General features: G+C 53.2%; 1 protein-coding gene across 3 annotated transcripts in view; it reads right to left on the bottom strand.

Annotated features, from left to right (window-relative positions):
- Positions 1–403: 403 nt before the first annotated feature.
- PTPA (protein phosphatase 2 phosphatase activator) overlaps positions 404–23,612 on the bottom strand; it is a 28,215-nt gene continuing 5,006 nt past the window's right edge. For 2 of the 3 annotated variants that reach the window (XM_087753072.1, XM_087753074.1), the window contains 7 exons: positions 19,044–19,169; positions 18,252–18,369; positions 16,602–16,701; positions 15,313–15,437; positions 14,705–14,805; positions 9,979–10,086; positions 404–4,275 (listed from right to left, as the gene is read on the bottom strand). In XM_087753072.1, coding sequence (XP_087609198.1) covers positions 4,201–4,275; positions 9,979–10,086; positions 14,705–14,805; positions 15,313–15,437; positions 16,602–16,701; positions 18,252–18,369; positions 19,044–19,169 — 753 coding nt within the window. In that variant the 3' untranslated portion in view covers positions 404–4,200. Of the gene's footprint in view, positions 4,276–9,978; positions 10,087–14,704; positions 14,806–15,312; positions 15,438–16,601; positions 16,702–18,251; positions 18,370–19,043; positions 19,170–20,321; positions 21,635–23,612 lie in introns of those variants that run through there. The other variant, XM_087753073.1, reaches the window with a different exon arrangement.

The raw sequence follows: 23,612 nt of genomic DNA, 5'->3' as shown, positions 1-23,612 counted from the left end.
AAGAGTCCTTGTTGAAGCAGCAACGAGATCCCCGGGAGCTTCTCAACCATAGAAGGTTCCCACCAGCACGTCGGCAGCAGGAGAGTTCAGGTTATGTTAGCAGTTATCGTTAACCACCAATTCCACCTTCTCCCACCTATTTCTGCCTCCTTCCCTCTCTCAGAAAGGAAGTCAACGCAGTTGCAGGGACGCAGCGCGGCGTCCAGGGCTCTTGTGTGGATCAACAGCAGTTCCTTGGGGTACGAAGTACGTCTTTGTCCTGGAAACTGCCAGCTCAGATTTTGCTGCTCAACAAATGCTGGCCCTGCAGTGGGGACTTCTTTGTTTATTTAATAGCAGGAACCCAGCACTATGTAATGGAACTGAGCTGCACACCAGGGACAAGTTAATACAGCAACAATAGCATGAAACAGTTCTATTTTTTATTCTTTTACCACTATCACTGCACGAGGCTGCTTCTCTTAACTCTTACTTCATTTATTACCGGCTGCCATGAACGATCATTTATAAAGGAGAGCTACGAAGAAAGAGACAGGGGAAGGTCGACGGCGATTTGCGAAACGCACCCCGTGTAAAGGCAACAGCTGTTAAACAGAAACACGAACTGGCCTACGTATTGCAACCCTGAAGGATCCAGTTCTAAAAACTGAATTTAAAAAAACGGGCTTGGTCAGTGGGCTGAGCGGGAAGATGGTGAGAAACCCACACTACGTCTGCTTCCCCTTCGCTGCGCGTCATGTTCACCAAGGGACACGTTCAAGATGAATTCAAGTGCCTTCAAAGAAAACATCTGCGATCCAAGATGACATTTCTGCTCACCATCCATCCCTCCACGCTGCTGCCACTTTTAGCAACATGCACTCACACAGTTGGCCAGCGTTGACGGAGAAGATATAACCCAGTGACAAGAAAACTAGCATTTGCTAAGCGCATCTATGCTAGCTCCAGCTGCTCGTGAGAAGGTCCAGGTATAATTTTCTATATAAATCCAACAAAGCTGCTGAGCTAAACTGATACTGGAAGTCCTGAGTCAGCCCCTACAGCAGGACACGAAAAACAGCTGAAGAAAAAGGTTCCAGTTCTCACCCTGCCTCAGAAACAAGGCTCTAACACCCTTTGGCTGTGAGAATCTCTGATCTTCAAGAGGTATTTGCAGGCCTGGGAACAGGCTTCACACATCACCTACCTGCCAAATCCAAGCTGGGAGAGAGGGGGGTGGACATAGCAAAGAAGTGAAATAAATAACTAAAACACACTATACCACAGAAAGCCACCTAGGAAGGACACAAAGACAGACTGGATATACTTGCTTCATGCAGTTAAATAACGAGTCAATTTTGATGCAAGCAAAAGATCAACCACCAACACGGCAAGTGCGTCCACAAAGCCTCTTCCCTGTGCCGAAGGCTCCGGCCATCGGCTTCGCTGGCTCTGCTCCCAAAGAGGGAGCAAACCCCAGTCCAAGAGAGACCAACATGGTCACCGGTGCAAAACACCGAGACTTCAGCACACAATGTGGGAGGAGGTGGGGGAGCGCTGCTTCGGACGCCGAGCAGCCCTGGGTGCTGCTACGTGTGTGGACCCAGCGGGAGAGGAGCAGAGCCCCGAGATCCAGTGATGGATGCTGGTGGGAGTCAGAGGAAGGCAAGCAGCTGACTGCCACACGACAGGGACACATCCCAAGCGGGCTGATAAGATTCAAACAAGAATTAGCTGCTTGAAGTCCAAAAATCCTAGCAGGACAGATGTGCAGACTCAGGCAAGCAAGAAACATAGCTCTAGGTGAGCCTCCTCCCACCTCCTCAGCAGATCCAAAGCCCAGGGACACTGTCCCCAGGGAGCAGTGGCTGCAGCTGCAGGGGAAGGAATCACCTCCCCATCCTTTTTTTTTGGTGCTGTATTTCACATTCTTGGTGTCCCTCCCATGCATGGATGTCAACATTTCCACCCATCCTTTTGCATGGAAGCCCCATTTCCATAAGATGACCAGGAGAGATGCGTTCCTGACCCTTGGGCAGCTTTGGGAAACCACGGGCTTTAGCTCAGCCATTGCCAGCCAGATGATGCACAGCCATTTAAAGCATGGTGACGCTTGCCAAAAGCCATGCAGCAACGCGAGGAGGCACAGGTGAAGACACCTGGGGTCTCCGCTCCAGGCGCTGGCTGCTAAACTGCTCCACCAGAGATGGACACATCAAGTCCCAGCAAGCACAGAGATCTCCAGCACTGCTCCAGGAGTGGATCCATTTGGAAATCCAAGACAAAACACACGTCCCATTTAGGAATAAAACAAGACTTAACTCCAGTTTTCCATTTTCATTTAAAACGCAAGTTTATAGTTGTTTCAGGCAGGCCAAAAGATCCTTGCCCCCTCCTGCCCAGGGCTGAGCCAGGAGCAGACAGGACAGTAGCAGTGCCAGAAAGCTCTGCTTTGGCTCTGCGGACACCTGCATTTCACTGCCTCTTAATTTACTCTTTTCTTGTTCTCCCTCCCCTGAGCGCCTGCAAGAACCTTTACAAGAAGGAGCGAGTAGGTCTGGCAAAAAGAAAAATGTAAAAAAAAAAAAAAAAAAATTCACAAGCAGGCTTTTTTTCTCCCCCAACAGTAAAGCAGTGCAGCAGCAAAAGCTGAGCAGCCTGGCTGAGGGCAGCCCCACCGCCCCCTCCGTGCTCTGCGGGAGTGCCAGAGAAAGGATCCCTGCTGCCCCCGACCCCCAGCAAACACCAGCTCAGAGCCCTGAGCCCCCTACACCCCACCTGGGAACCCCAAGAAGAAACATCCCCTCTCCAGCTGCAAAGTTGTAGCCAACCTTGGTCAAGACCTGCGGACACGACAGCTCACCTCAAACCCAGCACCAGCCGTTTCTGCCCTCCTAGCAATGCTGCTGGTATGATCCGGACCACGTCCCCGTCCATTTGCCTGCCTTGGAGACACTGCTGCTGGTGGCACTGGCAGCGTGGTCCCTCTGCCCGAGGTCCAGCACAGCAACACCAGCAGGGAATGACAAAGGGAAAGAGCTTTCTCCAGGTATAACCCACTGTCCTGGGCTATTTATGCTTTTTGTTTCCAGTGCAGGTATATAAATGCAGGTAAAGCTGCATGCTTGCCCCCCCCCCACGCTGCCTTTGCTCCAGGGATGGCCCCCTAAAAGAGCTGGGGAACATACTGCTTCATGGGGAAATCCCTTTGCTTTGGGGCTGTCGCTACAATTTATGACCAAGCAGTAGCAACCACGGTCACCTTGTGCCACTGAGGCCAGCCCAGCCCTGGGGCGGCAAAGATCGGAGGAGGAAACGGGGAGTGCAGAGGGCAGGTTGGACCCAGCGATGAATGTGCGCGAACATGTGAGGTTTTGTGCCCGTTAAGAGGGAGCCTGAGCAAGCGCCGCTCAAGCAGTGTCTTTGCATAGCTGTTCCCACAGAGCCGGGTCCCTCCAGGGACCTTGCCTCTGGCTCCAGAGCCAGCTCAGACCCCCGCAGCCCAGAAGGTTCCCAGCTTTACCCGAGAGAAGAGGTGGTGGTGGGAAAGGAAGACCCAGGGAACATTGCAGAAGACATGGAGGGAGGAGGGAGGGGGTTTTCCTTACCCAGAATAAGGGAGGGATGGCACCCTGGGCTTCCAGCAACCCACAGACCTTCCCTACAACTTCCTCTACCCATTTCAGACCCCACTGTGCAAGCAGAGGTGGCTGCCTACAGGCACGTGCAGGCTCACACCTCACCCCTCACAGTGGTTTCCCAAACCAAATAGCAACAGGAAACTTCAATGAAATTCAAAAGGGAAATTGCAGTTACCACTGCCCAACACGTACACACGTGCCTTCCTCCCCTCCACACCCCCTTCCTCCTGGGAAGGGAAGCAGAGGGCCTTTGCTGCGAGGCAGCCCCTACTCAAACCCCATTCATATGCCCAGAGCCGTACACAGCAGTCACGCTGCCCGTGGACGCAGCGGAGCGGAGAAGCACAGCCCCGGCTTGGTCGCTGGCGAGACATCCCCGTGCTGGGGACGTGCAGGAGGAGCCGCTCCGGGTCCCGTCTCCCGTGCAAGGCCGGCGAGTGCTTTGGGTCTGTGGTTGCCGATGAGGATGCGCAGGAATGAATGGGCTGTGTGTAACGGGCAAGGTGATGAGGAGGGGGTGAGGGGAGGAGGAAGAGCGTCGTGCTACGCCTCCGCTGCCCCGACTCCTCCCGCGGCCTCCTTAGGACGTCACAGGCTGGATGGGGAGCAGGCTGCCGAACTTAAAGTGCTGGATCACAGGAAACTTCTCCAGGCACTGCAGGAGGGGAGATAAAGAGGGGTGAATTCAGGAGATGTTTCCACCTTACGCACGCAGCCAGAGGTACATCCTGCCTGCGGGGTCAGGAGGCAGCGAGCTTGGGGCCACTCGGCTCAGCTGCAGGCAGAGGGATCAGTTCCATGTCTCCCCCCCACATTCCCATCTGGCTCCTCAGCCCAGTAACACTTCATAACCCCATCCCCTTCCCTTCAGCCAGAGCCTTTCGCTTGCTGAAATTCAGGCCTGGAGCATGAGCAGAAGAGGCATGTCTATGTCAGCAGCTTTCTCTCTCGCTATCTCTTATTGCTTGAGCTGATCTCTTTGAGCTTCACCCTACAAACCCTCTGAGAACTGCAGAAACTCCGCGGGGAAGAGGCTCTCCCTCCCCAGGATGGTGCCCGCACCCTGGGTTCAAGCTCCTGCAGCCGCAAGGCGCTACCCAAACTGCATTCTGGATGCTCAGGTCTTTGATAGACAAGCGCCAGTGATTTTGCTGCCATAGTTTAAGACACGACCCTATTCCCAACAACCCTTTGCCCCTGAAATTCCCACCCCCCATTGCAGAGTAAGGCTAGAAGGAGCATGGATCACAGATCAGTCACACATGTCCGCTATGAGGCAGCTCGGCTCAGAGCTGCTTCGTCCAGCTAAGACTGGGCTCCGCGCAGGGAGAGCCAGGCTGCGAGGGCACAGCCCCTTCTGCTCACCATCATGCCAGGGCGGGAAGGCCAGTGACTGTGGTCAATAACCACGTCAAAGGTTGCCAGCACTTGCCTGGCAGAGCCACTCAGACCTCTGGTTTTTTGAGTCATTGCAGACTCAGGCTGCCCAAAACTCACAGAGAGCACGGAGGAGACTCACCTCCAGACGCACCTCAGCAGTACGTGTACACCAACCCAGCAGCCACATCTACGCTAACATCAGCCGCGTTAGCTGTGAGTGGTTGCGCTACACAAGGGCTGTAGATCACCTCACCGTGCTGCAATGGGGACTCATCTACCAGGGCGCTCGGGGACACAGCTAGTGAGATGGTGGCCACCTCCTCGCTACAGGCAGAGGGGCAAGTTCTTCCCTCCCTAGGCAGCACAATATGAAGAGGAGAAAAGAAACACAAGTGCCCTGTGTCTTGGGAGGAGAGTATTTCCCCTGTACCCGGGTGAGGCGTGGGTCTGCTGCTGGGATTCTTATCCTTCAGGATATGTGAAGTAGATACAACCAAAGCGCAGCAGCTACCAACTAACAGGAGTCCACCAAGTCCCAGCAATTCCTTGGCACAAACAGCATCCGCTCAGAGCCAGGGTGGAGGGGATGCTGCACTAGGCAGGTGCCCAGCTCCCCACAAGCTGCAGACCCAGCAGCAGGAGGGTGTCAATGCCACACCGGCTCCTGCCTGCGACCAGCAGCCTCCCAGGCAGATCTTGGGGCCAAGATGCACGGCTCGTTCCTCCGGGCATTTTTTCAAAGCACAGTTCCTTCCTACCAAAGGGAGGCAAGAGCCATGCCGCAGTTACGACTCTCCCTTCCATAGGAAGGAGTCCTGTGCCCTCCACGGGGTTGAGCTGAACCCGCTGCAGCAGGGGAGATCCCAGCTCTGGGGATGGGAAGGAAGCGGTGTGCTGCAGACAGCTCTTCACCCCAAGGCAGGGCGCAGGCAGAGGCAGGCAGCCTGCCCGCATGCTGTCATCATGGGCAAGCAGGATTTGTGCTCAGAAGCCCAGGCCTATGGTAATCCCTTTGGAGCCAGAGGTCAGACAACTGGTTCCAGCACAACTGGACTGCTCGCAAGTACTCTGGAGCCAAAGCAAGTTTGGAGGTGGTGAAAGTAGAGCACGGCTGTATCCGCTCCTGGGGAATATTAGCCACGCAGAAAATCACAAGCCTCCATGCCAAGGCACCAAGGAGAAAGAAGTCCTGTGACCATCAGGGCATATCACTTTCAGAGCTTCCTAATGTGTGGGATGCTCAGAGCTGCTGCCATCTCCCAGCACAACCACTTAGACAAACCCTCAGAGGAAGCAGTGCTGGACAGCAGTGACGCGAGGGAAGAACCAAGAGAAATGAATGTTGAAGATGTTGACAGCTAGAAAGGTCATCCCAACTAGCTCCAAGGAGTCCCACGGAAGACCAGACTGGTTTGGGCTCTGAACGAGGAGACTTTACCACCAGTAGGAAGAATGGGTATCCATTCCACTAAACACATTGCCAGCCCAAGAAGAGACAAGCAGAGAAACTAGGACTAGCACAAATTTACTGGATTATTAGAGGTGCCAAGAGACAGGACCCTCCTTGCAGCATTTGTGGGTGAAACTTAGCCTACACTAGCTCAATGGAGGGGACAGGCTTATTTTCTTCTTGCCATCATCTTGATCATGCTGAAGACCGGCTCGGGACTCAACTAGGGAGTAGAAACATGCTTTGGGTCCAACCTTTAAAGATGGAACTGGGACTAGATTAGTTACAATGGAAAGTATTTCCCGACTGACTGCAGCAGAGAAGGAAAGGTCAGGAGACTCAAAAGCAGGCTCAAGGGAAAAACATCAAGGCTGCTGCTTTAACCACACTCTATTCTGTCGACTTCTTCACTCGCCTTTGATGAAGAGAATAAGAAAAGCCCTCGTACTTCGAAGCAAACACATCTTCACCCATTATATTTATATTATAAATAGACACATTTGAGATTTCACAAACACCCAGAGCTGAAGACACATTGTCTTCAGTCCACTGCCCATCCATGGGCCCTGCAGCAAGCACCCTGGAGCGCCTGGATCCACACTAGAGTTCCCAGCCACAAGGACGCACCTGAGCTTTCTGTCAGCTGGTTACAGTCATCCCCTCCCATAGAGGGGACAGAGCAGAGACAAAGCATCCAGAGTGGTTTTAAATAAACCAGGTCTGCGGACTGCTCCGCTCCTGCCAAGTGAGAGCAGGTTGTGAGTGAGCATTTGATCTCTCCTGGTCTGCTTCTAGCAAGTGAGCCCTTCACCCTGCTGCTGCCTCCACTCAAAACCCGCTCACGGACAGCGCTGCCCGGCACCGAGCACTTCTCAGCCACCCCAGACGTGTTAAGGAGCCGGAGTCTCCATCCAAGTCTCTGATTTCACCTGATCTAATTGCAGCGGGTGATCGGAGGGGCAGGGAGAAGGGAGGGGGGAAAAAAAAAAAAAAGGAAATCTTGCTCTCACCGTAGCCAGTCAGACAGAAAGCAACACAACCCCAAACCTTCCCTCTCTCTACTACCACACCCCCTGAGCTCTGCCACAGAAGCTGCCTGCCTTGAGCTGGACAAAGACCCATGTCAGCACGTGGGGGCTGTTGGCTCATTTATCTTCTGCTAATGTTGGCAGTGGCTAATTGGAGAAAGACCACAAGGGTGAAGGCAACACATCTGGGAACATCAAGCAAAAACTTGTTCCAGGAGCCAGCAGCAGACAGACAAGATCTTCAACGGTGACGGTGGGTGCCTAGCCTGAAACACCCAGAAGGGTTCAGTTTTCAAAGGATGAAGCCTCAGCGATTCCTGAACATTGTGTCCTTCCCAGAAAATCAGTCAAAGAGATCCTCTAGTTGCAAATGTTGGTAAAAGCTGCACGGCCAAGCACACCGTAACTGAAAGCTCTGTCCGGCCACACTGACATGTCCATGCTCCTCTCATCTCCCAAGCCAGGCAGGAGCCAGCAGCGGGGTGGGAGACTCCCCACAGCAGATATAAAGAACCGGTGAGGACTCCTGAGCAGGAGTTCCCCCTCTCCTCCACCCATCCAGGTGAACACAGGCACCGTGCAGTGCCAGGAGAGGACACTGCTGCACGGGGACTACGTGCTTAGGAATAGTGCTTTAAGATCTACAAATGTCCTTTGAGGAAAAAAACTAAATTTAAAGCACTTTGGTTGACTCAATGTTTTCTACACCTTAGCCTAAATTTGTGTCTTTACTCTTCCTAGCAGCTTTTGCATTCTCCCCCCTGACACAGCTACATCTCTAGATATTGCCAGCAACCCACCAGTACTGGATCTGGCATTTCCACACAGAATGTCATCTGCTATTCAAAATAGACCAAGGCCTCCAGGAAAGACCATGTCTTAGGTGCCCCTAAAAGAGCCAAAGAATCTCCCAGTCTCTAGAGGATCGCCGGGCTGCGCTGTCCCCAGCAGGCCAGGTAGATCTGCCAGCCCACAGCGGCCCCATGACATCCATGGACACGCACACCGCACCACGGGCACGTCGCTGCCAAGCTCCTCCAGCCATGTACGTGGTGCATGAGGCGAGAGCAACCACAGGGCATGTGGGGCATCAGGCAGGAGCACCTGAACAGCACGGGGCAGGTAGGATGCCAGGGGAGTACCCAAACAGTGTGAGAAGGAACTGGTCCAAAGGAAAGGAAGGACCAAGGCTCTTAAGGCAGCAGCAGATCACGCTCAGGCTCTAGGTTTTAGGGGACCCATATTTCACTTTAACAGCGCTCCCAGCACCGGGGTCTTCCCTCCAGCCCCCCCCAGCTCTCACACCAGAGCCTCCAGCTCAGGGTTTCCCAGCAGGCAGCATCTCCAGCCCCCATGACGGAGCTGGGAGCGGGGACAGTCCAGAAGGGGCAGCCCAGGGGCACCCCTCCAAGGAGCAGCCAGCAGAGAGGGTCGACCCCCGGCCCCGCTTCTCCTCTTTGGAGGCTGGGAGGAAAGCTGAGCTGGGGGCGGAAGGAGCCAGCGGGCCTGGGAGTGACACCTCGCAGATTAGAGAGGTATGTGGCCTGGAACCTAAACACAGGATGTGCAGTGCAGAGGAAAGGCTGGGGGAGGGAACCAGCCGAGTTCGGCACAGTTAACCCCTTTGTGCGCTGGGCCTGAGCGGAGCGAGCCTCTGCCACATGTCCCAGCAACAGGAGCATGGCAGAGACCACAGGGTATAGGATTAACTCCTTCAAGCCCCGCCAGTCTCCCCGGGTGCACCAGGGAGCTGCACCATCCCTGCTCCGCCATCCCTGCTCCTCCAACAGTGACTGCCTGCAGAGCCGGCACGGTCCCATCCTTCCCAGCAAGAGATGCCGCCTGTCGGTTGTTCCCTCTGGAGGCCCAGATGTGGCAGTTCCTGTCCTGCTTCCTCAAGCTCAGGGTTAGCTTGAGCAGGAAGGAGAGATAAGGGAGAGCCAAAACTGCCTGGTTCCCCAGGTCAGGGTTCGCCAGGAAAGCCTGCCGGGGCAGCGCCAGCAGAGCCCCGGTGGGTGGAGGGCTGCCAAGCCAGGGAGTAGCTGTGGCCTCGCCGGGTGGGCACACTGGACAGACAGCACTCGTACCGAGGGGATATCAGTAGGAAGCATTCAGCCTGCTCTGGGGCTCTTGAAACATAGGATGATAATTTAAACCAAGTCTCCTCCAGCTGGTAAAATAGCAGTGCGGGGACCAGAAGGACGAGCAGGTCAAGACATCGGCCCTAATTTGGAGACCTGCAACTGGCACTATGGGAAGACAAGAAATGGCAAAAGTCATGTCTGCAAGGAATGGACATTTTGGGATTGGCTTTGGGGCAAACACTAGACAGGCAAGAGCCTCCTTCTAGCCAGCAGCACCTGAACTGCCCAGGGCTCCCAAACGACATCCAGCACGGGGTCCCCATCCAAGGAGCAGCAGAAGAGAAGAGCTGACCCACAGTGAAGTGGAAGGGAGGAGGCGCGTGGCCAAGCAGCCTCCCCCTGCCCATGGTGCTCACCTCTGCCTTGTACATACGGATGAGGCCCTGGTTGACCTTGGACCAGGAGGGCACGGCGCTGATGTTCCAGAGCTGGTTGGAGTGCTCGGCAAAGGGGCCAGTCTTCATCTGAAAGAGACCCGAGAGCAGGGCTGAGGGAGCCGGGCCAGCCAGGAAGCTCGTGCACCAGCAGTGACTCACGCTCACACTCTCTCCAAGCAAACATTCCCACCAAGCCCTGTGACCCACACACTAGCCACCTCACCGTGCCTTCCCTCCCTCCCTCCGAGCTCCCTCCCGCTGCGGCCACATCACATGAAACCGTAGCAATCCAGCTCCCCCCTTTCCTGATAAAATTAAACCTTTTCCTGCCACGCTTTCCTAATCAGACCTCCCTCCACACACCTCCCTTTTAATGACTGCATTAAAAAAGCCCCACGTAAGTCCCGTTCTCCCCGCCAGTAGAGCTTGGCTCAACGCTGTTCCTATTCTACCCAGAAACCTCCCAGTGCAGCACTGCTGGGCTTTCCAAGAAAATGACTCATTCCCCATTCAGATCAACAACAAGCAGCAGCGACAACCGCCGCTGCCTTCCCTGAATACAGAGGGCAGCGCAGGTTGGCAGCAGCTCCGGTGTCCGCAGCCCACTCCACACCTGCCTCTAGCAGAGGCTCTGGGGGGAGGCAGGAGCAGAGGGGCACGCTCCAGTCCCGCTCTCCAAACCAGCTCCAGAGCTGCGAGTCGCTAGCTTGCAGCAGATGCTTTAATTTTTTTTATTTTATGTTTTTTTTATACTCCAGTGTTTCTCCTCCCAGGGCAAGGGGTTTGGAGGAGGGAGGGCAGGGGGGAAAGCTGCAATCAAGGACAGTTGCACGTAGATTCCCTGGGTAGTTGTCTCTCCTTCTCCTCCATGAACAAAAACAGACCCTCGGGGAGAAAAAGAAATACAACGCAGCCACTCTGACTGAGCGAAGTTCCCATGACATCAGAAACCACAAGGCCGAAGCTCACGCTAAAAAGGAGCGTGGGGAGAGAGGAATCTCTTGGACTCTTGTTCTCAACTCGGGGCTCGAACAACTAAGCCCTTCCCTCCATGCACGCACAGGCCTGGAGCGAGGGTGGGAAAAGAGCCTCCAAAACCATCTCTCTGCCTACTGTAAAAGCAAGCACGGCCGATCAATCTGCTTTGGGAAATTGCTGCTGCCCTTCTGCATGGTCTGTGTGGCACCAGCCTGCAGCAGAGAAAGAAAGAGAGAGGGAAAGGGTGGGGGGAAACCCAAAAAACCCCACTGCTTGGAGGACAACACGTTTCAAACCCGCTGACCCCGGTGCTCCAGCCCCGGGGTCAGCGGGTCTGTAGTTTTGCCCGCTGCTGGGAGAGCACAGACGCATCCCCGCTTCCCCTCGGCGATTCTCGTGAGCTGAGGGATGACGGATGAGCCGCTCAGCCGTTCCCGCTCCCCTCTGCCGTGCATGCTTTCCTTGCGGATACAAGATGAAACGCACAGATACACAAAGCACGACGTTAGCCGACAGAGCCGGCGCGTTATTAAGCGCGAGGATTTGGCACCGGCAGGCACCCGAGTTAAAGGCTGCCGGGGAGCTCAGCGCCAGGCTGTTCGCTCAAAGCATCCCCCCCGTATGGGAGACTTGCCTGGATGCGTTTTGCCCCCAAACCTTCCTCCAGCATCGCCGCCCTTCGCAGGGGCACAGCTTGCATGACCCACCACCACCGCGCTTTGCTTCTCCCCCCTTCCCAAACCGGAGCGAGCACGCTGGGGAGCGCGGAGGAGGCGAGCGTGGCTGGCCGGCCCCGTGCTCACACCTGGGGCTGTGCAAGCACCCGGCACGGCCACCACCGCAGCCCTCCTCACCCAGGGCGCCCAGCGAGAGATGGCTTGGCTACGGTTTCAAACTGGTGAGGGAAAAATAAAGGGGACAAGGGGGGAACAACAAAAAAAAAATCATCTCCTTCCAGCCACAAAGGGCGAAGAGGGAGAGCTGGGGGGGAGAGTGAGAGGCAGCGAGTGCGCTGCAGTCCCGCAGTGACCCCAGGGGAACGGAGTGAGTCAGAGCAGCCATATTGAGCAGGAAATTACTCACAGACGCGGCGTTCCTGCCTCTCGGTTCCCAAGAGAATCGGCCTTTTGTAAATGGTTCCTCTGTCAGTGCCGGGGGGAGGGGGACGGCTGAGGCCGTGCTTTCCTGTCAGCTCCTTCCCTTCCAGCAGAAACCCGAGCCCTCCCTTCCCAAACCTCCAAATTTAGAAGCCAGATTGAAGCTGAAATTCCTGCTGCCTGCCCTGGGCCCTTGGAGGAGCATCTGGGCGATCGCACTGATCCACCGCAACAGCCGGGGCACAGCCGGCACCCCTCTTCTGCACAAACACACACAGCCCTGCCATCGCTGCCGTCCACAGCCCCTAGCGTGGCAGGCACCGCAGAGATGCTCCCAAACCCTCCTCATCCTCGCACCTACGGGTACCACACGCACCCTGCGGGACACTTTGGCAGGCAGGGCAGCAGCAGGGGAAAAACATCAAGTCCCAGCTGGCTCTGTAAACCTCACTCTACTCAAGAACCACACGTTCCGGTCCAAAACCACCCTGTAGACTTCCCAACAACAGGCCAGCTCATACAAGGCTCCCTGCCGTGCCTGTGCGCCGTGCAGGGTGGTGCTGCCATAAGGAGGATGCCTCGGTGGGTTCAGCATGGACATCACCTCGCTGCTACTTTAAGAGCCTGAGGTTTAAATATACACGTGGCAAACACCACGGCAGCGTATATTCATATCCCTGAAACATCACCCAGGGACTGAGAAAAATATCTGCTCAAGAGAATATTCTCTCATTTGAAAGAAAACAACCTACCTCGGTTGTAGCTTGCTGAAACAAAACCTGCTCTCATGTCGGTAAGACGTACCAGACCCGCTACGGGAACTGTTGTGGTGTTTGCTATGTGTTTAACACCTTTAAAGAAGAGCTGTTTCCATTTGATGAGCTCAGAAAAAAATAATATCGTTCATTTATTAAAGTCTTTAATCCCTTCTATCTTTTTCCCTGCTATTTTGTTTTGTTGTTGATTTTGGAGAGAAAGCATTTGGAGGGCACCCGAGGCTGCTTCAGCCCCCCCTAGTGGCAGTAACAGCCTTCCCAGGCATTTGGGAGAGAAAAAACAAATTTTAAAAGCAAAATCTTTACAAAAAGGAAACGGTGCCTGCATGAAGATGGATTGAAAATACCATGCATTTGATAATCCAGGCTGTTGCCATCCCTTAGCGGCTCACGCCAGCAGGGCCCGAGAGGAGGGCTCCCTGCCACCAGGTGGCACTGAGGAACGGAGCAGAAACATGGAATTCCACGATTCTCAACTGATGTGTGGAAAAAGAAGTGAAATCACTTATTTTACAAGCCTACTAAAAAGCTAACTTTCTGCAGGCAAAAGCAGAGTGACCTGAAGAAGCAGTATGGTGCTTTGTATTTTAAACTTCACGTGTCATCTGTGCGCTGCAGAATTTTCTACACATCTGTCAAGAGATGCATGTTTTTATGTTTTTACCAGGTTAGTGCACTGTCTGAATATTACAGAGGCCCAAATTAAACTAAATCTTAGAGCATCTTGGCTCCTGCTTTCCTGTCCTCATCTTGATCTCTTCCACCGGCGCCTCTTTACTACCTGTGCCATAATTTATCTCTGCATTAAGAGTTAAACCCTGTGAGGTGCTAAGTATCAACAAACCCTACTAGATTCAGCAGGACTTGACACAGCACCTCCTGGGGTTTGGGCCAGAGGCTCCTATGAAAATTTCCTACATGAAAGGCTAAGTTCATATTCTATAACCTCCCTTCTCATCTAGTCACTAAATTAGAGAGGTGAGGAAGGGGGAAAAGTGAACAGAACAAAGGGGAAGAACCACACTCTGTCCTTCAAAATTAATCCCATCAACTCTCTCTTGCCAGAGACAAGAAATCCCTCACCACACAGAGCATGGGGTTCTTGCTCTCCCTGCCCAGACCGTGCAGCGAGGGGGACGGCAGAAACACGGCCAGGTCATCCACTGCAGTCCCCTGTCTGAAGACAGAAAACCTTGAGCTCCCTCATTGAGAAACACCACCCACGGTTGGCAACGCACGGAGTATCATCAGTCCCTCACCCAAGGGCCATAGGGTGCTCGAGCAGAAACATGATCCTGATGGCATTGCCAGCTGGGTGAACCTCAGCACCATCTCTGCTCTGGATCGTTTGCAAATAAGGAGCATTTAATGGGCAACTCTTTTGGTAGCATCTGGAGGAGACCAAGCTGCATGGAGGTTTGGGAGCCTGCCCTAAGCAAGGGGAGGCCCAGGGCTTGCCAGGCAGCACCCAACGGCTGGAGGGAAGGGAGGTTATCTTGGCAAGCCCAGTTGTTTTGCAGGTCCTACTTCATCTTCCTAGCATACTTGCAGGCACCAGACTTCTCCATCCAAGTTCCCACTGACTGATCCAAGTGATGATCCAAAGTTATTTGTTTGCTCTTGTTACAGCTCCCTTCAACTGCAATCCACAGCCCATCTAGCTTAATTATACCTTCATCTCAACATCCCTGTCTCAACTCAGTCAAGGAGACCACCTCAGACATGCAACAATGGTTCACCCGCACAGTTCCACGAGAGCAAACAAACAAGCAAAGGAGGAAGAGAAAACCACAGCCAGAGCCAATACCTAATGTCAAGAGAACTTCGCTGTGGGACAAACCTTCCAGTCCTCACCTCTGTAATGAAGAGGATGCACTCCAGGAACATGAAGTCCTTATGGTTTTCGTTTACCACCTTCTCGTCAACAAAGTGTCGAGGCTCCAGATTTGGATGGTCTAAAAAGAGTAAGAGACAATAGGAAGTAACCTGTATGGCACCCCCTTTCTGAGACCAAGTTCAACCAGGTCTTGTCCTGCCCCTCTTCCAGAAGAAACAGGATCCTCCCATCAGAGCTCTTCAGAAGTCAGCACAGAGCTGCTCCTTTCCATCTCATCTCCCACTCCAATGCCTCAGCAGTGAGAGCACCTGGTAAATTCCCCAGGGCATAAAATGTGTTTTCTAGCACCAAAACCAAGGCTCTGCTTTTAAAAAGCTTGTAGTCATTGCAATAAAGACAGAGGTACCGTATGAGGAAGCCTTCCATCTCCCAGCCTAAGCAACTAGCTTTATTTGGAAAGCTGAGAAAAAAAAGAAAATCCAAGCTCCAAGCAAACTCTTCCGCTGTATTATCCACAAATTTGACATATTTGAACTTAAAAATCAGTCCCAAGCCCCATCGTCTTTGCAACCTAGACAGATGGGGCAGGGGGCAGGCTGGGACACGAGAAGATTTTTATTAGTACCTATCAGCTGGGAACTGCCCCATATGAAAGGTAGAAATTGGAAGTCATCCAAGCCCCACACGCCCTGGCTGCCAGCAGGTTCCATCCTGTAGGTCTTCTGAAGTTTTCGCATCACTTCGAGGTACCTGAGACCAAAGAGAGAAGGAAGGGTTAAGATAAGGCCGTCTGTCTTCATTGACTTACATGAGGACAAGAACAAACAGTTTGGAGAAGGACGCAACTTCATCACTTACAAGCAGGACCCCCACATACAGCACGGTACATAGAATATATATCCAGTTCCTTTGCCACAGAAAGCAGCCTGACAATAGGTATAGTAGCAAATAGCAGCAACTTTTTAAAATTAGGGTTTTTTACACCAAATTCACTACGAAAGCAAGTAGCAGAGGTTTACTTTATCTGCAGTGTCTTATATTGGTGCAGATTTTTCCCCACCCCCACTGTTATTTGAAAACATTGATATTTCACTCTCCTTCAACAACTTCCAAAAGAGCTCAGAAAGCTTTCCACCTTATAGCAACCTCTACTTCCACTTTTCAGGTGGAAAATTAAAGCTGGAAGTACTATCGAAGGAAATTGTTTCCATGCCACCAAACAGTGATACAGCCGGGATTAGATCTCTGGACTCCAAACACCCATTCCACCAGTTTCATCACTACCAACTCTACCTCCTGGGCTGGAAACACAGCTAGCGGAGGAGTGGAGGCCTGCCAGTTTCATAGATTTTTTTTTTTAATGCCTGAAGAGATGTTAGATCCTCTGATCAGATATTCCTGTCTATCAGAAAGCACAGAGCTTCACCCACTTACCTCTGCAGAGCTCAATAATTTGTGCTCAACCAAAGTAACTTTCCAGAAAGACACTCAGCCTCTAACAGACAAAGTGCTATCACCCCTTTGGAGGTAGTTATAATGGGTCACTGTACAGTCCATTAAATAGTACATCTGCCTCCTAACGTTGTCTAAATTTGTCTTCAGTTTTCCCATTCAGCCCCTTTCCCTAGGCCAGCAAGCCCTTCAGCACTTCTCTAATTACGTACACGTCTTTGTAGAAGGCCCTTGATTTGCCCAGCTCACACCCCAGGAGGAGACAACTCTTACAATTTCTCACCAAATGGGTGCGGATGAGTGGAAGAAAGGGGGCACAATCAGCCCAGACTACAGGATGAGTCTAGTGTACAGAACAGGCAGTAACACCTCACGCATCTCACACAGCTAGAAGTGGACACTGCCAGGGATCTGCCCCCAAACAGCCCAATGCTTCCAGCCCTTCTCCTTCAATGACCTCACCTGTTAAATACTTTAAAGACGATGGCCATCTGGTCATCCACTCTGAGCACACCGATTTTGCAGAGGCAGCAAAGAAAGGCAGCAAATGCAGCTTCGTGCCCTGGAGTTAAAAGACATAAAGAGATGTTACACTGGTGTCTCTGGTCCCCAGGACAACCTTTCTGTGGGCACCACAACGGCTCTTCAGAAATCACAGCAGTCACATTCACCGGGCGAAGAGCCCGAGCCAGCTGTCCCTAAGGTGCTACCTCATCCTATTAATGACACGAGCTGAGAATATTTCATCCCCACACAGCACCCACTCAAAGTATACCTTCTAGATATTGATTATTAACTCTGAGAAAAAGAAAAGTTCTTGAGGAAAAGCAGCTCCAACACTGGGCGTGCCAGGAGCAAGGCAGGGCCTTTCCCAGGAGCTGGGTACAGCAGGGGAAGTGGAGTACCACAGAGTTGTCTGCTCGGGTGATGCAAGAGAACCTTACATCTGCAAGTAAAGAGATTTCCTCCCGCTTCAAAAATATCCATGTCGGAAGGATGCAGATCCCATGATGCTGCCGGGAACAGTCCGTCCCAGAAGGTACTGGGATCTCAGGCTGAGCCTCTGCAGCTTGGTCCTCCAGCTAACAGCAAGGAAAAGAAACAACCAGCAAAACCAGAGCACTGTCTTTTAGTGGAAGGGACCACAGAATAAGGGGGGGTACAAGATCAGCAGCTCCACACTATGAAGAAGTGCAACTCCCAGTGTAGGAACAAAGTGCACCTATGGTCAAGCCACTGTGAGCTAGGACATGGGCCACTGGCTTGGGACACACAGGAGGGGAGGAAGGCTGAATTTCCTTCCCTGAGCTGACAAAACCCCAGCCAGCGGGTGCCTTTCCAAAGACAACATCTCCCCCTGGTGCCGGCGAGCTGCAGCTCTCCTGGCAAGCACTGCTCAGCCTCCAGCTCTTCACCCTTTTACCCACGTCCTCCTCTTCTCCCTCCCCAGGTCCAAAGTCGTGTTTCCTTGCACCCACAGTGTCTTGCTCTCCTGCCTTTTGGTGGGGACACTCTCCTCAGCACACCACCTGCCCTCCAGACAGAGGTGCAGAGCACGTAGAAGATTCTGGATTTAAGTCTAACTGAAGCCAGTGTAGTTACTCCAACCTGCAATTCAGTGTCAGGTGCAAAATGCTTCTACATTCAGATTTCAAAGCCCCTCTGTAAGCAGCGATGTCACTTCTAGGGAGCATCAGACCTCAAGCCACCTCCCACTGAACACAGACTTGGTTCCCATTCTAGTTCCGATTCAAGTAATTATATTTTGTCCCTCTAAATTGCCTATTGCAGATCAGCCATGCGGGACTGCTGTATGCAGTAAAGCAGCTCCTACAGCTTATCCCAGAATGGCTTGCACAGCTTGGTTCACATTTTCTCGGGCGAGACATGAAAAGGGTGTCAGAGCTTTAGCACAGCCCTGCTCCCAGCCCCAGCTCTCTTAGTCATAGCCCACACTGAACGTAGGGTGAGGAGGCCCTAGAAGGAAGGTGTTTGTATCAAGCTGGCACTAAAAAACAGTGGCAATAATGTATTTAAATAAATGCAGCACCAGGCTCCAAAGGGTCACCACCCAAGGAAGTCAAGTCTCACCCAGCACGCATGCCCAGGTACCTGTGCCATAGTCAATGCGGGTGGAGTTCCCCACGGATTCCTTCAGGTACACGGCCACTTCTGGCGCAGCATCAGCCAAGTGCTTGGGGATCACTGTTGCCACCAACTTTTCTGCTTCCTGAAAGACACAAAAAAGACTCCCTTGAGTGAGGGCAGATCTGTCACAGTCCCCAGGAGCAAGTCACCCTCTGCTCAGACGCTGGTGCAGAGTGGGAGCTGCAATGGTGCACTCCTACAATGGCCAGAGCCAGCATGACAGGAGCAAATTCTCCTTCACCATCCAAGTACATCAACCCAGTCACCCACTGAGTCATCTCCAGGACAAAAGCATTAATAGAGCAGCAGACCAGCTGCAAGCTCATTGCTGCTGGGACTGTGCCCATGCCACCTTCAGAGCTCGGTGCAGGGCAAGTGCTCTGAGCTGAAGGAAGCCAAACAGTTTCATAGCCTTCCTCTGATTTTGTGTGTCACACGTCAGCTAGCAGACACAGTGGGCAGTTACAAAGCAAAGGAGTTCCTTGGGCTTGGAGGGCCCTCATGGACCATCCAGGACTTGGAGACCCAGCCAAGAGCATTTACATGGACCATATGTTCTCTTAAGAGAAGAAGACAGCACCAGATCAGGGGTAAGTAATGCATTTCAAGAGGTGGATCCTTCACAGCTTATCTGAGCAATTCCTCTGTAGGCTGCTTGGCTGCCACACAAAGACGGAACCATTCTGCTACCCCTGCTGGGCACACTGCCCTTCTGTAGGAGCTGCACGTAACACCACATGTGAAAGACATGCTCACCTGATCTAGTTTGGCATACCAGGTCCTGAAGGCTTTGTTCCCAAAGCGAGAAGGTTGATCCACTGGCGGGGTTTCATCGATCCATCTGTCAAGGGTGTTCAGAAGAGCCACCAGCTTTTCAATGGGCTACAAAGAAGATGAGGGGTCATGGTGACATAAAACAGAGCAGTCCCTCAGGCTCCAACATCTCTGCCCTGGATTGGAGTCATTAAAGCCCACACCATCCTTCCCAAGGGTGGCAAGCAGAAATGGGATGCGCCAACACTCCCCAAAATGCAGAGGGGCTGGGAAAACCATCCTTCCCCTCAGAAGATCAGTCCAGTACAAAGCCCAGCCTGAGGCAGGCTCTCCAGTCGCCCACACAGTCTTTCATCAGCTGTAGCAGCACTATGCTCTAAAACCTCTGGGAGAAGAGCTACAGCAAGCTCCTAGCTGTAGGGCATACAGGACTGAGAAGCAGGGAAGTGCTACACAATTCAGGGATCTCTAACACAAAACCCAGCCTCTGCATCTTGAGAGTCCTGCGTTCTCCATGGGATCCAGCACAGCCCTTACCATATATCCTCACCAGTGGCTGATGATGTGATCTTAGAGGCCCTTCTCAAGGCCTCTAATCTTTGTCCTGAAGTGTCTCTTAGGAGCCAGGATTAGCAGTGATGGCATTAGCGTTTGTACAGCACCCAGTGCAGCAGGGCCTAATTGCAAGTCAGCCTTCTCAGCTTGATTCCTGTTGCTTCAAACTCATACCAGCCAGACTGCTACAGCAGCTCCAGCCCAGGGATACCCAATCCACGTGGCAAAATACAACCCACCCAGGGGAAGAGGCAGCCTGGTTTGCCCATCAGTGGTCTCATCAGAGCAAGCATGAGAAGCTCTTGGCTCTCAGAGAAATGTCTCAATACAAACCCAAAGCTGATGGGAAGACAAATGCTGCAAGACAACAGAGCCGTCTTTCTTACACCTAGTGCTGGAAGGAGAAAGTGAGGAGCCTGGGTAGGGTGTATGAGAGTGACTGGAGGAGGCACTGCTGTGGCCATCAAGGAAAAGAAGAAAGGTGCAACAGGCGACACAGCACGATGTCTCAAGCTGTACTGTTAGGACCAGGGCTGGCCAATGCACACAGTCTCCTCCCTGCCTTGTCCATACAGCTGGGGAACAGCTACACCCCACGCACCAAGAGGCAGCACTGTAGGCAGCACTTTAAGCAGCTCCAAACAGTTTTAGGAGGCTCTGCTGACAACTGGTCAAGCCTGCCAGAGGCTCTGGGATTCTCCTCACCCGACTCCAAGCAGCTGGAGAGCCGTCAGCTGCCACAGCAGCTGGCCAGGCCCCGGGCAATGTAGGCTCCTCTGTCTCGAGAGGGGACTCCTTCTTCAAGGGGACAAAGGACAGAAGAAGCAGCGGCTGGTTTGACTTTGCTGGAGGCATCGACCGTGTGAAGCCGGCTGGTCTCCTGGGCTGTGGTTCAATTCTTCATGCTGCCTGCCGGGAAGACGAGGAAACAGCCGAGCCCAGCAAGTTTCTAGCCCTTGAAGTGCCACTCGAAGGGGGTGTGTGAAGAGACAGGCATGGCAGGGCCGTGCTGCTGCTGAACCAGCTGCGGATCACTCCCCGTGCCCTCCACTCCCAGGAGGAAGGGTCCCATAGCAGAGACAGCCTCCCGCAGACAGCGGCTCCTCAGGAGCCAAGGACATGGTGGGATCAGCCAGCGGGAAGCGGGGTCAGGCAGAGGATCCACCCACCCCACAGGACCTTGACGCTTGGCCACTGAGCCAGGCTAGAGGCTGGGCTAGAGGACAAGACCTGAGCACACCAGGAACACAAAAGACAAAAGTGCCAAGGGACACGGGGGGGCCAGAAGCTCTGGGTGCCCTGGTGAGGCTGCAAGCTGTGGCCACTAACGGGCCAGTGCCCCAGATTCGCGTGGACCGAGGCAGCGCGACCCTCTCTGCTTCAGCTCCCTGCTGCCCAAAGCGCTGCAGAAACCTGGCACCTCCCCACCGCACCGGGCCAGGTTTGGACTCAGCTCTACTCCTTCCTGGCTATTGCATTCCCCTCCAATTAAGCAACAGCGTCCCCAGCACTGGGTTGCATTAAATAATTAAACCGTGCTGGTGATTTATCCGCCGGCACCAGCAGCTCATTACAAGCAGCTACCGTATTTCAAACCCCTCTCAGCGAACACTCAGTGCTGCCTGGATAAATGGCTGGCAAGGACCGGCTCCTTCCCCCTCCCCAGATCTGCCCGCAGGCCTTGGGGAGCGCAAGAGTCGAACCTCCCCTTCCCCACTCGCTTGCTTTAAAGGGATTAAAAAGCCCAGCCCCACTGAACACGAGAGAGCAGGACCCAGCTGCTGGCTCAGCCATGCCAATAAATAATTAAAGAGATGCGGCTCATTTTGGGCTTAAGGCCCTTTGAAAAGGGGGTTACTAAAAGAAGCAGCTTCCCATTGTCCAGCAGAGGAAACTTGTGCATCCAGGGCTGACCCCAGCGGGGGAGAAGGAGGGGAAGAGCAGAGCTTACGGGAACACAACCATCAGCACCACTGCAGCCTTGTTTTGCCTGGCTGGGTTTTTAAGCTCTATTTTTGCTTTACCTTTCCAGCGATCAAAGCAAGGGCGGCTTCCCCCCCCTCTTCTTGGTCTTCTCATTGTGCTGATTTTGCATCCCCTTGACCCTGAGTCTGCCACCGGTCCCAAAGGCAAACCACCGAGCCTCCTACAGAGCAGAGACCTGTCAGCATCTCTCAAGAGCAGGGGCCAGGCAGAAGGAGGTGCTGAGAAGGCACCATGGCAGCCAAAGCTGCCCGCGGGGACCAAGCCTGCCCCTGTGGGCTACTCGGGCCCTGTCAGAGGCGGGAGCTGCTAAAATTGGGGAATTTGCCTCTTCCCGCACTTCCCTCCCGGAACCAGAGTGAGCCACAAGGCCAGCCAGTTTCTCCCAGTGCAACTGGCTGTTTGAAGGGAAGGTCTGCACCACACGTGGCCAAAATTAACCTCTTCCTTGCTGCACTGCTCCTCTGATCAAAGTCACAGCTTTGAAAAACTGCTCCAGGCTGCAGCCCCAGCAGTCGCTGCACGGATCCCCATGTGACAAGCACTCCCTCCAGGAGAGGAATGCAGGTCACAGCCTATCAGTCATACAACCTTGTGCCAGACATAGCGTCTACACCAGAGTCCTGAACAACAGCTCAGCCATCACAACTTGTCAGATGCCTCCAGCAAAACCCCAGATAGCTCCATGCCATTTTTCAGTAAGAGCAGAGCAAGCTCAGCAAGTCTCAGAAGGGGCTCAGCCCCCAAAGGATCCAGCTCTCACTCCAGCAGACAGTTTGGTATCGACACACGCTACTCTGGAAACCATTAAGCTGTCTCTTTCAAAGCAGAGCAGACCATACTTTCTTTTTTTTCCACTGGTATTGCTATACCAGTAAGTCGTGGAGAGGATACGCGTTCAGCAGAAAGGATTCCAGGAGGTCATTTGCCAAAGGAAGGCGTCCCCAGCATTTGATCAGGGAGGAAGATGGGACGGCACAAAAGCACATCAGCAGCAGGTACGGCAAAAGAGAAGAAAGCAGAGCAGAGATGCAAGCAGAGGCCACAAGGGGCTGAGCCTTTAAAAGCACAGATAAGCAGTTTGATCTACAAACGAACCCGCGTGAACAGGCAACCTCATCAACAAGGCAACCCTGGGGATGCTCCACCTGTGCCTCAAGCCACAGGCTTCTGCTCTCCTCAGCGCGAGGGGAGTGAGACACGTTCCCTGCCGTTTCCCAAGCAGTCAGGATCATGTCTCTTGTTTGTCACCTGGACTGGGACTGCAGATGGAAAACATTAAGTCCAAGAGGGATCTGTGGCACGGACACAGCCCTGATACAGCGTTTCCTAGATAGCTGACAGCTCAAAGGCGTTGGCAGAAAAGGGTTTTTTTTGCCCCCTTTTGTTTTGCTCATTTTTAATGCATTATTTCCCTAGAACTGCTCTGTGAACGGTTGGGAATGAGCGAGATGGTAACAAAGACAAAACTCAAAGGTGAAATGCAAACGGTGGAAAGCAAGAGCAGCATTTGACAGCAGTTTCTACTGAATCGAAGGAACAAAAGGTGGACACAAAGCCTGTTAGGGAGGGACTCATTATCCCTGATCCCCCCCATGAACTACAAGCAAGTCTCTCATTCACACACTGGCTCCTAGAAGGGAAGGCTGGACTTAACATGCCTGCTTCAAACACAAATGACTGGGTTAAACATCATCATAGGCTGCCTTCCCACACCAGGAGGAATCTATAAACACACAGGGCCCAGTCTGCTTCCCATTCTGCCTACATCTTTTTAGACTATTCCCAGCTTTCTTGCCCAGCCGTGATAAGTTTGAACCGTAAAAATGTACCCAAGAATCTCCTCATTGCAATGCAGAACAAGGGAGGGGGATCCAGCGTGCAACACAGAAGTGAAGTTGGTGGCCAACACATGTTCTGCAGATCACGGCAGCACCCAGAGAGACCTCAGGCCAGCACTGAGCATGGCTGAGGCCAGGCAGTTACCACCACTGAGGGTGCCTGCCCTTCCCC

This window comes from Nipponia nippon, unplaced genomic scaffold (genome assembly GCF_047370975.1).
Source record: "Nipponia nippon isolate SJK-2023a ecotype South Korea unplaced genomic scaffold, ASM4737097v1 scaffold_16, whole genome shotgun sequence".
NCBI classification, from domain to species: Eukaryota; Metazoa; Chordata; class Aves; order Pelecaniformes; family Threskiornithidae; genus Nipponia; species Nipponia nippon.
This window is presented reverse-complemented; position numbering and strand designations above follow the sequence as displayed.